Raw genomic sequence first — 14,087 nt, forward strand, 5'->3', positions numbered from 1 at the left:
TATTATGGCATGAACAACAAGTACACAAGACTACACTGTTTAACAATCTTCAAAGTATTCACCCTGGTTATCCACTTGTGTTCTATTAAGGCATGGCACCTATCCTCATGTAAACACTGTTCAATTACCATTACCTGTACATCTTTGTCCTTGGACACAGGATGCCCACTGCAAGAGACAGATCGGCAGTTGACACTCTGACCCATTTGAAGGCCTCCACCCACCTCGCCACTGTTTCATAGGGCAAGGCATGCACACCCAGTGCTTTCCGTAGCTCTGTATAGCATTCCCATGCATTTCTGCGGTGGAAAACTGCTATTTTAACGTATGAACGTTGCTCCTCCTTCATGACCTCCATTTTCGAATGCTCTCACTCACCGATTGAACTTGTGTGCATGTTTACTACCCCACCGTGTTCACATACACCATCTGGTGGCTTCTTTCGAAAGTACATTCCATACACTTTCAAACGTATATCTTAGATTTTTCGTGTTATGCCTAGTTCACAAGAAAAGAAAACAATAGTTGCCATGACTTATGACTTAACCCACATATAATAGGATGAATAGTTTAGAAATCTACTTATCATTCAAATACAGAGCCAAGTACATGGAATTAATAGTTAGAAAGCATTTCATTTAATATGCCCTTTGGCCATGACTTGCACAGGTCTTAAGCTGGATAACATGATATATGAGATGTTATCAAAAAATTCCCAGAAGGGTGCTGGTACTTGTATGCAAATTGTTATGGCAACCATGCTTCATTGGATGGTATGTGTGAAGTAGTGTGAATGTAATGTGCCTCAATCGTCACAGGTAGAGATTGTTAAGAGAGAAGCTGTGTCACATGCGTGCATCAGAGTGGGGAAATTCAAGCAGAAATGCAACAGTTGAGGGTTCCACCGTGATCACATAAGTATCAACTAAACATGCTTGGTTACTTGAAGCTGTTTATTTGTCGCAATAGAATAAGTTATAGGGATGGGCAGATATGAAATTTTTGGCGATACCGATTAAGTACCGATATAAAATTTACCAATTTACCGATACCCATAAATGATATTCTACCGATCCGATATAAAATTAGAAATGGTCCTTGAAAAACCTGAAAGGTTCATTGACCTCCTTAATAAACGTGTGTTTCAAGGTGACTGCAGTGCAAAAGAAATTGCATATTTAGACATTTACTTTTTTAGAAAGTAGAGCTTGGAGATTATCCATAAAACTTACAACAAAATGGCAGAATTTTGCACTAAATTTTCAGATATTTATCGATATATTGGATAGGTAAAGTAATCTGTAATTTTAGATACACCAATATGCCTATATCGGCCGATACCGATATAGTACCAATTAATCGGTCCCATCCCTAATGAGTTATATATGTAGGCAAGATGAAGAAGGAAGGTGGGAGAAAAAAAGCATCAGTGGTCTAAGTTAAAAATACCATCCCAAAATTCACCCAGTCTGACTGAGAATTCACATGGAAAATACCTGTTAAAATGCCCAGCCATGGGATATGAACCTATGGATAGACATGAAACACAAAATTGCAAAACCCACAACAAAGAGCTACTCAAACATACCTCTTTACTAAATTTATCGTTATCTCCTAGGAAATCACCAAGAATAGTTTTGTCTAGCCTGTCGTCTGTGTGAAAGAATTCAGCTATGTCAGAAGTAGTTTCTCCTAGTAAACTCTGATCCTGAAGAAACTGCAATCCTTTCTTTGGCTTCCTGTTGAACCTATTGAATATATAAAAAGTAGAATTGGTTGAAGAAAAACACAATACATTCTTTACACTAGTATTATCTCTAAAACATACTAGTCAAACCCCAATTTTACGTTTTTCAGGGGCCTGTAAAAAATAAAAAAAATAAAAAGTAAAATGCGGGAAACGTAAAAAGCAGGAAAGCATAAGGGGGGGGGGGGTGAAACAAGTGTCAGTAAGAAAGGACTACACACTACAGGTGGTGGAGTGGGCCAAGTTGCAGAAAGAAGAAAGGGGGGGGGGGGAGAAAGATCACTGATTAGATACTCTCCCATGCATTCTGTCAATGCTTTGGACATATGAGCAAGATATAGGACCCAGGGCATTAAAGAAAGGGAACGGAGTTGAATCTTTCAATTACTGCATAGCTGTGCACAGTGGCAGATTAACGAGCTCCTATGGGTGGAAGGTTTTTTTTTCTTCTTCTTACTGGCTGTACACTATGTTCCTGGAAGAAGTGCATATTCAGGTTCAAAAGCAACAACATAATTTTAGACATCAGAGGAAAGGAGAGGGGAGATCGCTTATCACCATTATATTAATTGGTTATGATGTCTTGTATAAGGGGCTTTCACTTCCACACAAGCAAGAAAATCGGGGCAGAAATAATTGGCACTTTTCAGTAATTACAGGACTAGTGATGATACCATAGGGGGCATGAGTTTCCCATGCACTTTGCACCATGCCGTGATGCATATATATATATATATATATATATATATACACACACACACACACACACACACACACCAGGGTGGCTACAAACAAGCAGAAATGAAATTCCCTGACTTTTCCAGGTTTTCCAGGACAAAATTTACATTTTTCCCTGACAATTACAAACTAAACTAAATCGATGTTTTTGCAAATAGAAATAATAAACTCACACAGATCCACGTATGGTTTTGCTAAGTACCAATATTATCTTCTATTAAATTGACTTAATTTCTCTATTCTCTATGATTTCAATTCAAACTGCAAAATAGTGAATTTGGAAAATTATTACAATTCACAAGCTACGGAAGGATTATGGAATTTTGTCATACGCAGTAAGTTTAAAATAAAATACTTGATTATTTTTAAAGTTACGACTAAATGAGATAAGAGTGATTGATTAAGAAATACAATTTGTAATTTATCAGTCTCCTTATACATTCTCTGTATTATATGTTGATATTTCCACTGAGGTTTGGAAACCTCTGCTTGCAAAAACTATGAGTGCGGACTCATTTTTCAATGCATAAAGCTACTTCTCTCTTCTCTGTAAAGCAAACAACTTAACTCTTGCATATAAGTGAAACAACTGAATCGAACAAAAGAAAGTGTCATATTTCCTTACATTATCGATGGGATTTCTGCTTCAGTACAGTATATTCAAGTGAAGTGCTGTGAAACTGACAACATGCAGTTATACCATTAATGCTGACGAAAAGGGTATGTAAGTATTAGAAATTTAACGCAAGGAATTTATAGAATTGCATTGTACAGTAACCTGATTTAGCTAACCAACACATTAAAACAGGAACACTCTAATAATAAAAGCTTCTGAAAGTTCATATACGAGGGGCATCCTGAAAAAGCTCCAATGGTGCCTATACGCAACACTAGTGGTCGGAGAGCGACACACACACATACAGGCAGGAAGAAGTGGCATGTAGCTGTAATCTGGTACAGTTGCAATGTAGCCGGTTTAGGACGGTTCTAGGTTAAAGATTGCAGCTCTCATGAAGTCTCTCACCGACTGCGATGTAGCCTACATTGCACGCTCAGAATTTGACACAGAGCAATCGTGTGAGTTGTGCAGACCGGACGTCGTGCGTGATAGTATGGTCAGACGATGGTGCAGACAATTCACGGAAGGCCAATCGAATGTGCACAACCCCATAGAGCTGAGTACACACGGGCCCTTTGCATCACTTCAGGTGAGAGATCTTAGACCACTCCCTGTACAGCCCTGGCCTTGAATGTACCTACTTTCATCTTTTTGTTTAACTGAAGAGGTTTCTGGCAAGGCAACGATTTGACAGCTACATTGCGGTAGAGATAGTTCCAGTCTTTGCTGTCAGACACATATACCATGGGCATACAAAATTTAGTGCCATCTGCGACACATGCCAGAACAACGGTGGTGATTATGCCGAAAATTTTTCCCAAAATTCACATTTTCATTTTAGTGCATTTTCTGGCAAATATCTGAAATTATACCTTCATGGTGTTTTTAAACTACTGTTTCAAATTGTAAGTCACATGGCTTATGCCTCTTCGCGAGAGTTTGATATCTTGAAAGTTATTTTGGGAAAGTTATTTTCCATACCCCTTTATTAATTTTAAGGTAAGGATTTTAGATAATGGAATTTTGGTGTGGAGTTAGGGCCACACACTTTCTTGATCACGGCTGAAGGTTGGGGTAATGTGATCAGCACCACACTCCTGGCTACCTTTATCCCTCATGTTTCCTCAAGGTACCAGCTTCATATGATGCTGGGTGGGCGCCGGAGCAGTTTGAATAGGTGGAAAACATCCTGGTTCTCCCCCACAGGGGATCGACCCCGGGTCTCTCACATAGTAGTCAGATGCCCTAACGACTGAGCTCCATTATTACTCAAGTAGTGTGATTTCTGGTACAACCAGCACGAGAAATGATGAACCCCTCTCAGGCAGATTTGGCTACACTTAAAACTTGCTCAACATGCCCATATGAGCTTTTTGCTCAAGTGTGGAACCCTGTCTAATCCAAGATTTTTGTAAAAATGCCCTCGGGAAGTTCCTGTGAAATGATGAGCCCCCTCAGATTGATTTGTCCACACTTACAAAAGGCACTTCTGTCCGATTGTTGTCCATAAGCTTGTTAAAAATATGCCCCTCTTGATATTTTTTTTGCCCACACCTAAAACTAAGCTAAGATGCTCATAAAACCCACACCCACCCATATTTACTTCCGGTTTAAGTTCAATTGGATACCAGGTTCAATTTGTTTATCTAATACTAAAACAATGAAATATGCAAAGATCTTTTAGAATTGCTCTGTGACTCTCTCATTTCTTACATCATAAACATATGATTTTTCACCTATGAGAATAACACTACATATGGTGTCATCGGGGAGTGTATCGTGGAATTCACAGATAATTTTAATGTTTGTCCTGTCATTAACCACAACTTGTTTTCTTTTTGAAGTGTTGATGACAAACATGGGTCTCTGTGCTTTGAATTCATCTGGTGTGTAATACATGTCAGTATTGCCAGTAGTGACCCTTTTGTATGCTGTAAATGCTTCATATAATTTAAGAAAATCATCCTTGGACATGTCTAAATTATAATTTTCTCTAGGGAATACCTCATTTCTGCCATCTTTAAGATATATGTTCTTGATGTTGCAGTTATCAAATCTACTTGAATTTTTTTCCTGATTATTGTGTCTTCCAGTCTGAAACAGTACCACCACAAAATCCGGCATGTCATATTGTATACTGGAGAATGAATTTGTAGCATCAAACTCATAATAAGTACCAGCGGCAGGCTTCTGTACACATTGATATGTATAAAATTGTAAAGGAATCTGTGGATTTTTTATTATATCTGCTTTGTATTTAAGAGCATAACTGGCTTCATATTCAACAACTGGGATTCTTAGCTCCATAGTCTGAATAATGCATTTGCCTTCATCAGGTAGGGTATTGGGCAGAGCTTCCCCTGTAGAGTTTAATGTGCTGTACCTTATCAAAGCATTATTATCATTGGCAGCTCTTCTAAATGTGATTCTTAAACCACCCTTCCACATAATATCTTTGTAACCTGAGAAGAATCCTGGCAACAGGCGCATTGGGAACAGCACTGTGTGGCTCTTGGATAATATTTTATCACCAGCCTCAAATCCACCTATTTTGTAGTATGATGCCTCGGTTTTGGATAATTTTAGTGTGGCCAAAGTTGTGGAGGTAATGCCGGGATAATCCACTCTGTTTATAACAACACCATGCTTTCTGATCTCAATTTCAGAGAACAGATGCGGCACAAAATTATCCACCAATCTTATATTTGAATTTGCCGGATAATCTGTTCCATCGAGCTTTACAACATCAAATTTGATGTATAGATCTGCTCTGTGGGGGTGTATAAAGCCATCCCCTACATCAAGATCAACCTCAATCTCTGTGTTGGGTTGATTTAAATTTGCAAATGTCCTCCTGTTTGGGCGGAATGATTGTAGCTCATAACTCTCAATATTTTCCATTTTTTTTGTATGTATTTTTATTTAAATATTAATCTCTATGATAGCAGTTGTTGTGGCTCCAGCAAAATCAACTAATTCTTCTTTTTCATCAGTGACCATCAATTCAATGTTATCTATTCTATTATGGCACACAGGAAAATATAATGTTGGGGATGGAGTGTAGATGATGGGCTCCATAAATTCAGAATTAGGTTTAAATGTTGCAATGATGCCAGTTTGTTTGTGAGTGCCTATGCCATTTGATTTGGTGATCATACCCTCAGCCACATTACAGTGAATATTCAGAGTCTCTATGGCTAAGAATTTAGGTATATTAATAGCAGTGTGTTTGATGGCTGGTTCAAGTTTTGTGTTGTTCTCAAAGCCTAACAGCTCTCCTATAGTACCCAGATCCACTGTTTCTGTAGCAGATACAATCTCTACTCTGTGAGTGACAGAATTTTGAGTTAATACTATACCTCTGGGTAATTGAGCATTTAGAGTGGACAGATTATACTGCCCTGGAGTGATGACAATTTTTTGATCCCCTACTGCAATTTTGTTGTTGTGGTGTGTAATATTAGGGATCAAGTACATGCCATAAAATGCTCTGAGAGCTATTGTTTTGGGATATACTATATCATCATGTAATTTGAGTTTCAATATTGAATTTTGGCTGGTGAGATGGAATACCCCCATGATGTTTTAAATACCACAAGGCTTTTTGAAAATTTTCAATTGATGGTTTATTTATTTGAGACATATATCTAAGAACAGATAAACACAAATGTCCACAATTAACATCTTTGAAGTTTTGAACACGGGCATTATTGTAATAAAGATTAGCTGATTTTAGATATTTTACTAAATTTTCAGGTGGAACACCTCCAAATGAATCAAACACAAATGCCTCATTGTTTAAATATTTAAGATAACAGATCCAGTGAGTGCCCTGATTTTTGTACTTATCCAAATTAACAATGCCACACTCTTTGTTGAGTGGTTGTTCTGGTAAACAATCAGACATATACACACCTCTAAAATTTTTGATGCCCAGTGGCTTGATTAAAGCTTCAATATCTTGGTTTGTAAGCGGCTCTTGTTTTTTTTAAACTTATTCATGGCTCTCTTAACACCTTTGCCTTGTTTCTCTATGGCCAGGTTATGGCGCTTTATTTCATCTAATTCTGCCTTATTTTTCTTGGCATCTATTACTGTTTTTGCTATGGCAGCTGATCCCCCAGCCAAGCTCCCAACAGGCCCAAGTGCTGCTAAGATGGCCGGGATAGTAAATATGAAACCCCCCACATGTGATTTTTTTCTAGATTGTTGTAATTTTTTTTAATTGGGGGGTACTAAGCAACAATTTCATACCATGGCCCTTTGCAAGAGAAGATTTTTTTTTCTTCCGCTGCTTTTTTGTTAAAAGGCTATCAATAGTTTTAAGAGATTTAAGACCTGCATAAGGTATTTGATACATAACACCCTTGGCCTTCATTGTAGGTTTATTATATACATATTCACAGCCCCCACCCCAGTTTTTGTTTGGTGTTCATAGCTATGGTGGTCCCCAATGCTGCTATTCTCTCACTCAAAGAAGCATCTTTGCTTACAAATCTACCAAATGCAGCCTCTTCTAATTTCTTGTCTGCAACATGTCTCTTGTCAAGATCAGAATGTGTGTTGTATGCTATGTCATGGTCTCTACAAGCAGCATCTAGGGGATTAACACAAGGATCACCTCTGTTTAATCTATGCTCCAATTTTGTGCCTGGACCTCAATACTGATAGCCTGGAATGTGTAGTTCAAATGGCAGCTTGTTTATAATGTCATTAACCAACCCCCGACCCTCAGAGATATTCCAAAATTTAGGTGGTAGAGTATTAATAATTTTTATAAGATATCCAATCCCCTTAGTGTCATTCACTATAAAATTAGACAATTTTGTGCTTATCATGTCCATAATTCCAACCTTTTCATTGTAAAAATTGTGGTTGCCAGCATTTTCCTCCCCAGCTATCACCAATAACCTATCTACAAGTTTCCTGACATCATCAACCCACACAAATTCTTTAGGCAGAGTGTTGTATTGTTTGATTCCACTGCCTGTCTTGATCTGTGACCATATGGGCTTGATTAAATTGTTGTATTTTGCTCCACTGCTAGACTTGACTCTTTTTTGTGTGGGATCATTGTTCTGGTATAGAGCATCTGATTTTATTAATATTTCTTTGTAATGCTCATAATCTTGATCTGTATAGCTGCCAGGTCTTTTCCTAGTCATCAGTTCCCACAATCCAGGTGTGCCGGGATATTTAACAAAACCACCCTTTTCTCCAAGATGAGATTCTGAATATACAATTAGATCATCTCCCATAAATGTTACTCTGAAATTGCCAATTCTATGTATGATGCTACCATCACGCTCTGTGTCGGCATATAAGCCAAAGACCTCATCTTTGTTGTCTTTAGGTGTGCTTAAATATTTTTGAGCAAGAAGACCCAATTCAATAGGATCCAGAATAGCTTCAATTCTTCGAGGAGCAACAGGACTAGGTGTATGAATACTGGAAAGTGGGGTGATTGGATAATCTAATATGTTCCTAGCAGCTACAGGTACAAGCTCTGTGATCAAATTTTGATTTTGCTCTGTAACAGTTTTGATATTTTTACCTAATTCACTAATAGCATCAATAATAGGCTGTTCTGTTTGTTTGTGTTGTTCATAAATTCCTCGGTTCTGTGATTTCCATCCCTTAAATCTTTTTACAAGATAATCTCTTAATTTAAGATCATCAATGATTGGCCTTTTCATGGTTATTTATATATGTTTCAATGTCTAGAAAATTGTTGATTTTATTTCTGTATTTGCCACTATTGGGTTTTCTTGTCATATCAATTGTGACAAACCCATAACTGTCCTGGTTCCAGCACCTACTGCAAAACCTACATATTCATCATGTATGTGTTTGAGGTTGGTATGATCTTCATGAAACACACATATAAAATTGGTGTTGTCTCGGATCAGCTGCTTCTTAATTTCTTAATCACTTCTTAATTTCTTGACTCTGACATCAAGCATCAGAATCTCATCACTGTGATCTTCATGCCTTGTATGGCCAAATATATCATTAGGCATTTTTGTTTTAGTGCTTATTTATTATTGAATATCTAATTCTTAATTCTATAAAAAAGGTATAAGCTTGTCATATGACCCAGGGACCTCAATATATAAGCAGTCACCAGCAGAAACAGTATATACAGTGCCAGAAATCATGTTTGAGTGCTTAATTCTATAAATATTTCTCCCTACTGAAATCTTGACATTACCCTCAGGGGTTGTAATAAATTGCAATTGACCACCTACAGGTAATTGGTAATGATTTAAATTATTGTTAAATATGTACAATGTTTTACCTGTTTCATCATCAACATCTGTAAGTATGCTGTTCAGATGAATAATTAACAAAGCACTTAGTTTAGATATCATATCAGAAGAGGGTTGTGGTGTTGGCAGGTCCATAATAGCCTGTTTTTTGAACCCAAATAAGTTCATAGGCATGTTTATTTATTTCAAATCATGCTCTGTAATTGGGCATTGTTTGCCACTTTTCAAATCACAATGACCCCATGGTAGAGTATGTATGCCACATGATAAAATGCATCTCTTATCATCATGTGGGTCCAGAGCCACTTTTCTTACAATATTTGTAGTCAACAAGTGATCCACACTCTGAATTCTGGATTCTGATGTTCTGATTGTGCTACATGATTTGAGGCAATTTTTGTAATCTTCAAATTCAAGCTCTTTGTCTACAGTCACTCTGCCAATGCCCTTGGCCTTTTTGGCAACAGCGCCACTACATGTTTCAAAACTGTACATCTTGGCCCTTAACCCAGCAAATGCCACAATAACATCACCAAGTGTCTCATCTTTTAACTTGCCAGGCACCTTTTTGTTGTGGTGTTTAATTTTTGAATGTTCAGTGGTATCAAAATATTTAAACAATTCAGGCTGTGCTATATCTTGATAAACATCTTCTGTTTGAATATCAAGAACAAAACTATCTGTGTCCATGTACATCAGTTTTACACGATACTTATAAAAAGGCTTCAACACATCATAATACAATTTTAACATGTGTAATTTGGCCAATTCCAATATCACAGCCCCTACATAAATAGGCTTATCAAACTTAATCTTTGTTTTTTTCATGTTGAAAAGTGCCATATTCTCATCATAAATTCTTCTGTAAGTGAAGTTGGGCTTTGCAATCAATTTTTTGCTCCGGCTGGGGTCAGTAATTATTTTAACATCAATATGTTTTCTGACATTTTCAATTGTTTTGCCATACACTGAATTGACCATCAATTTAAACAAGGTCTTATCAAATTGGCTCATTGCAGATGTTCGAAGCTCTGTGTTTGTATCAATATATGGTTTCAACCATCTTGAGTGCCTGAACCTCAAAACTTTTCCAACTTTGGTCACTTGAACACCATGTTTCATCAGGAACTGGAGGTTTTTGTAATATATGATAATCCTGTTTCGGCTCTAGAGTCATCATCAATTTCTTCTGTTTAGAGCCAGGTGAACACTTAACCTCAGGAATTGGGGGCAGATCAGAAAATGTCTTGTGTAAATCATCAGGAATTGCCAGATCAACCTCTAAGAACAGGCCATAGTTACTGTCATCAAAATCCTTAAGATCTTCAATATTAAAATCTTCGACCCATTCAAGCCCTGCATATGGCAGTTTTTTCATCATAGCATAACCATACAGGCTGTTTGCATTCACATACAGTATATAATTTGATGGCAGTGCTGGATCATAATCAGGAATATATTTGTTATTTGCTCTGGCATATCTCTGAGAACATTGCACCATGCCTCCTCTTATACATTGTTCCATAAACAGATACATATCCTGATCCTGGATCAGATCCAATTGCATTTTAGTGTTTAAAAACATTGCAGACCATGCTAGGCCCGGAGCACTATAAAATACATTGGATCCAGCTTATAATTTTGCATGGAAGATTTTCTGAATGCCTGCAGTATATCAGCTAAGAGAGTGACATCAAGTTTTAAATAAGCCTTGTGATAATCACCAAATGTCTGGCATTTTAAATTGTTCCACATCAACTGGACATGGTGATAATCTTCATCAGTGATTCCAGATCCTCTGATTTTGCTGTAAAACTCTTGTTGTGGTGGCAGAGAACACTCATCAAATTTAGAAAAATCTGTAACATAATCATATGGATATACACCCTTTCGCCTAATTAATTTCAGGTCCTGATTTGGAAACAAAGCACATGTGATTTTGAATTGATCATCAGATAATTGAGTGGCCAGTGTAGCCAGGCTAGCCGATGAAATTCTGTATGAATCAAGAAATCTTAAGTGAATAGGAACACCATTAACTTTAATTATTTTGCTAATGGCAATATATTTCTCATTATTTTCAGCTAAAATATTTAAATTCTGCTTGTCAAACCCCTCGTACCTGATCAAATGATGAAAATCATAATTGGATGCACCATGGCAAAATATGGGGACAAATTTTGGTCTCTGGATCTTAATATTACAGCTATTACACAGGGCCATTAAGAATTTACCATCTGTATGGGAATGGTGATGTACCTTGATATTTATATCTGAAAATTCAGAATCACATACCGGGCATTTTTCTCCATTGTTGAAATCTTCAATCTGTTTCTCTGTTAAAGGCAACATGGGTTTTGATTTTAATAAGACATTAGATGCTATGTCACGGCACTCATTTTCTATTTTATGTGCAAATTTTTTGATGGCATCTGGTCCCATGTATAAGTGTGGTTCACTAGCAACAGCATTCTGTATAATTATATAACAAAAACTAGAAGGTTCATGTATGGTATGATGTAATTGAAGGTTCATCAGGATCTGGGCTACAGAATGCAAGAGGTTTGAGGTTTGATTCAAAATCACAGACTATATATGCTGGGTGTTCCAACAAGGCTTCAAATTTTTTGAATTTGGCATTTTCATTTGGGTTAGGCATAAGCATATGAACAGGTTTATGATTCCCACAGTATTTCAGATGCTCAATTAACTTGTTTTTAGCAATTTCTGTATTCACTTCCCGAACCCCATTCACCATTTTTCTACCATCAAATACAGTTAAACATCTTCGGCACAACTTAAATGTTCTATTAAATTTGTCTAGTTGTGTTCTGACTAAAGCTTCAAGATTTTGTATCAGAGTATAATGGTGTGTATCATCCCCTTCAATTAAGAGCAGATCAATCGGAACAGCAGAATCATCATCAAATGTACTGATTCTGAGAGGTGCTATCAAGCAATTGCCACGGCCAGTAGAACAAATAAAAACATTAATAGATAATTGTTTACCATTGATATTCCTGGCCTTTTTTTTTTCAAATTTATCAATATTCTGTACAGACATTGGATATTCTAAACCCTCCATTGCTTCATCAAAATCATTTTCATGTTGTTTATAATAACTTATTCTCTCAGGATCCCTTGAAACTGGATACAAAGCAGCTAAAATACACCACAAAAAGCATTTCTCATCATTATTTTTTATATTAACCACGGCTTGTTTGTTTTTAATATTGGCAGGTAAAGGCACATAAGTGGAACCTTGTAATGGGCTGAATTCAGAAATATTAATATATAACTTGTGTGGAGATCCGCATAGGCTCCATCCAGACTCTTTTGCAGCAAATTCAGAGTGTTTAATATTCAATTGATCTATCAAACTGCTTATTATTTTGTCTGAATTTGCATTTCAATATACCGGTACAGTTTCTGTTATGTAGGGCTGTGTAAATTTTGTGCCATTTGGCTTCTTATATTGTGTAAACAATTTGAGGGACAGCTTATAAGAGCCATTTTGTGCATTTAGAATTGCCTGCACATCAGGATTTAAACTGTTCAAAAAATTCTTAATACCACATCTTGGCTCTGATACAAACCGGTAATCCCTTAATTGGCCAGCAAAACTGCTATGGATAGGTGGTGCATAGCGTGGCTGCTTTGCTGTTCTAGCATTAACAGGTGTTTCATGCTTCCTTTTCAGACCAGATGTAGATGGTTGTGGGGGCAATGTTGATGACTGTGCAGAGCAAGTACCTTTATGTTTATATGTGAAATATTCCAGATTATATTTTCTATGGCATTTAGGGCATATTTTTGTGGGAGTTCTGCATTTGTCTGGATTACAATTCCTTTGATGCCTGGCCCAATTGGGGCTGGTTATATTATTTTTGCATTGATTACAATATTTTTGATTTGGCATTTTTGTTGTTGTTTATTATATAAGATTTCCTGGGGATCAAATCAAAATTCTATGCTTAATAAAAAATATCAGTTGGGTTCAGAAGTGTGATTTGTGTGTGTGTGTGTGTGTGTGTGTGTTAATATTTTTGGCTTTGCTATTTATATAAAATTTCTTGGGGTCCAAATCAAAACTTTATACTTAATAAACCTATGACAGGTTGTCAAAAATTCTGTATATTAAATCAAATAGATTTGTAATTCAATTTATACAAATCTGCAATATTTTTGTGTTTAAAAAATATGAGCAGCACTGCAACAAAACACCCTTACTCTTCAACAACTCTCACAATACTGGGTGATATGCAATGCAAAATCTCTTTATATAGCCTAAGCACAGACCGCATTGAAAACATCTGAAACAATAAGCCAATCAGAATAAAACACATCATCACATTATGTCATAACCAACCAATCAGAAAACAACACATGTCTAATAATTTGTTGCACAACATGATGCAATAGAAATAAACCAGAAATAGGCCACAAGTGGACCGGAAGTAGGCAAACCGGAAGTGGACCGGAAGAAAAAAAGTGTGGGTGTGGGTGTGTGAGGGTGGCTTAGTTTTAAGTGTGGGCAAAAAAAATATCAAGAGGGGCATATTTTTAACAAGCTTATGGACAACAATCTGACAGAAGTGCCTTTTGTAAGTGTGGACAAATCAATCTGAGGGGGCTCATCATTTCACAGGAACTTCCCGAGGGCATTTTTACAAAAATCTTGGATTAGACAGGGTTCCACACTTGAGCAAAAAGC

The 14,087-nt window shown here is 36.8% G+C and overlaps 1 protein-coding gene across 2 annotated transcripts in view; it reads right to left on the minus strand.

Moving 5' to 3' along the window:
- Sec71 (ADP ribosylation factor guanine nucleotide exchange factor Sec71) overlaps positions 1-14,087 on the minus strand; it is a 115,262-nt gene that overhangs the window by 58,255 nt on the left and 42,920 nt on the right. For both annotated transcript variants that reach the window (XM_083143739.1, XM_083143740.1), the window contains exon 12: positions 1,589-1,748. In XM_083143739.1, coding sequence (XP_082999865.1) covers positions 1,589-1,748 — 160 coding nt within the window. The remainder of the gene's footprint in view (positions 1-1,588; positions 1,749-14,087) is intronic.

The sequence above is a fragment of the Lepisma saccharinum genome, chromosome 22 (assembly GCF_977018435.1).
Source record: "Lepisma saccharinum chromosome 22, izLepSacc3.1, whole genome shotgun sequence".
Lineage (NCBI taxonomy): Eukaryota > Metazoa > Arthropoda > Insecta > Zygentoma > Lepismatidae > Lepisma > Lepisma saccharinum.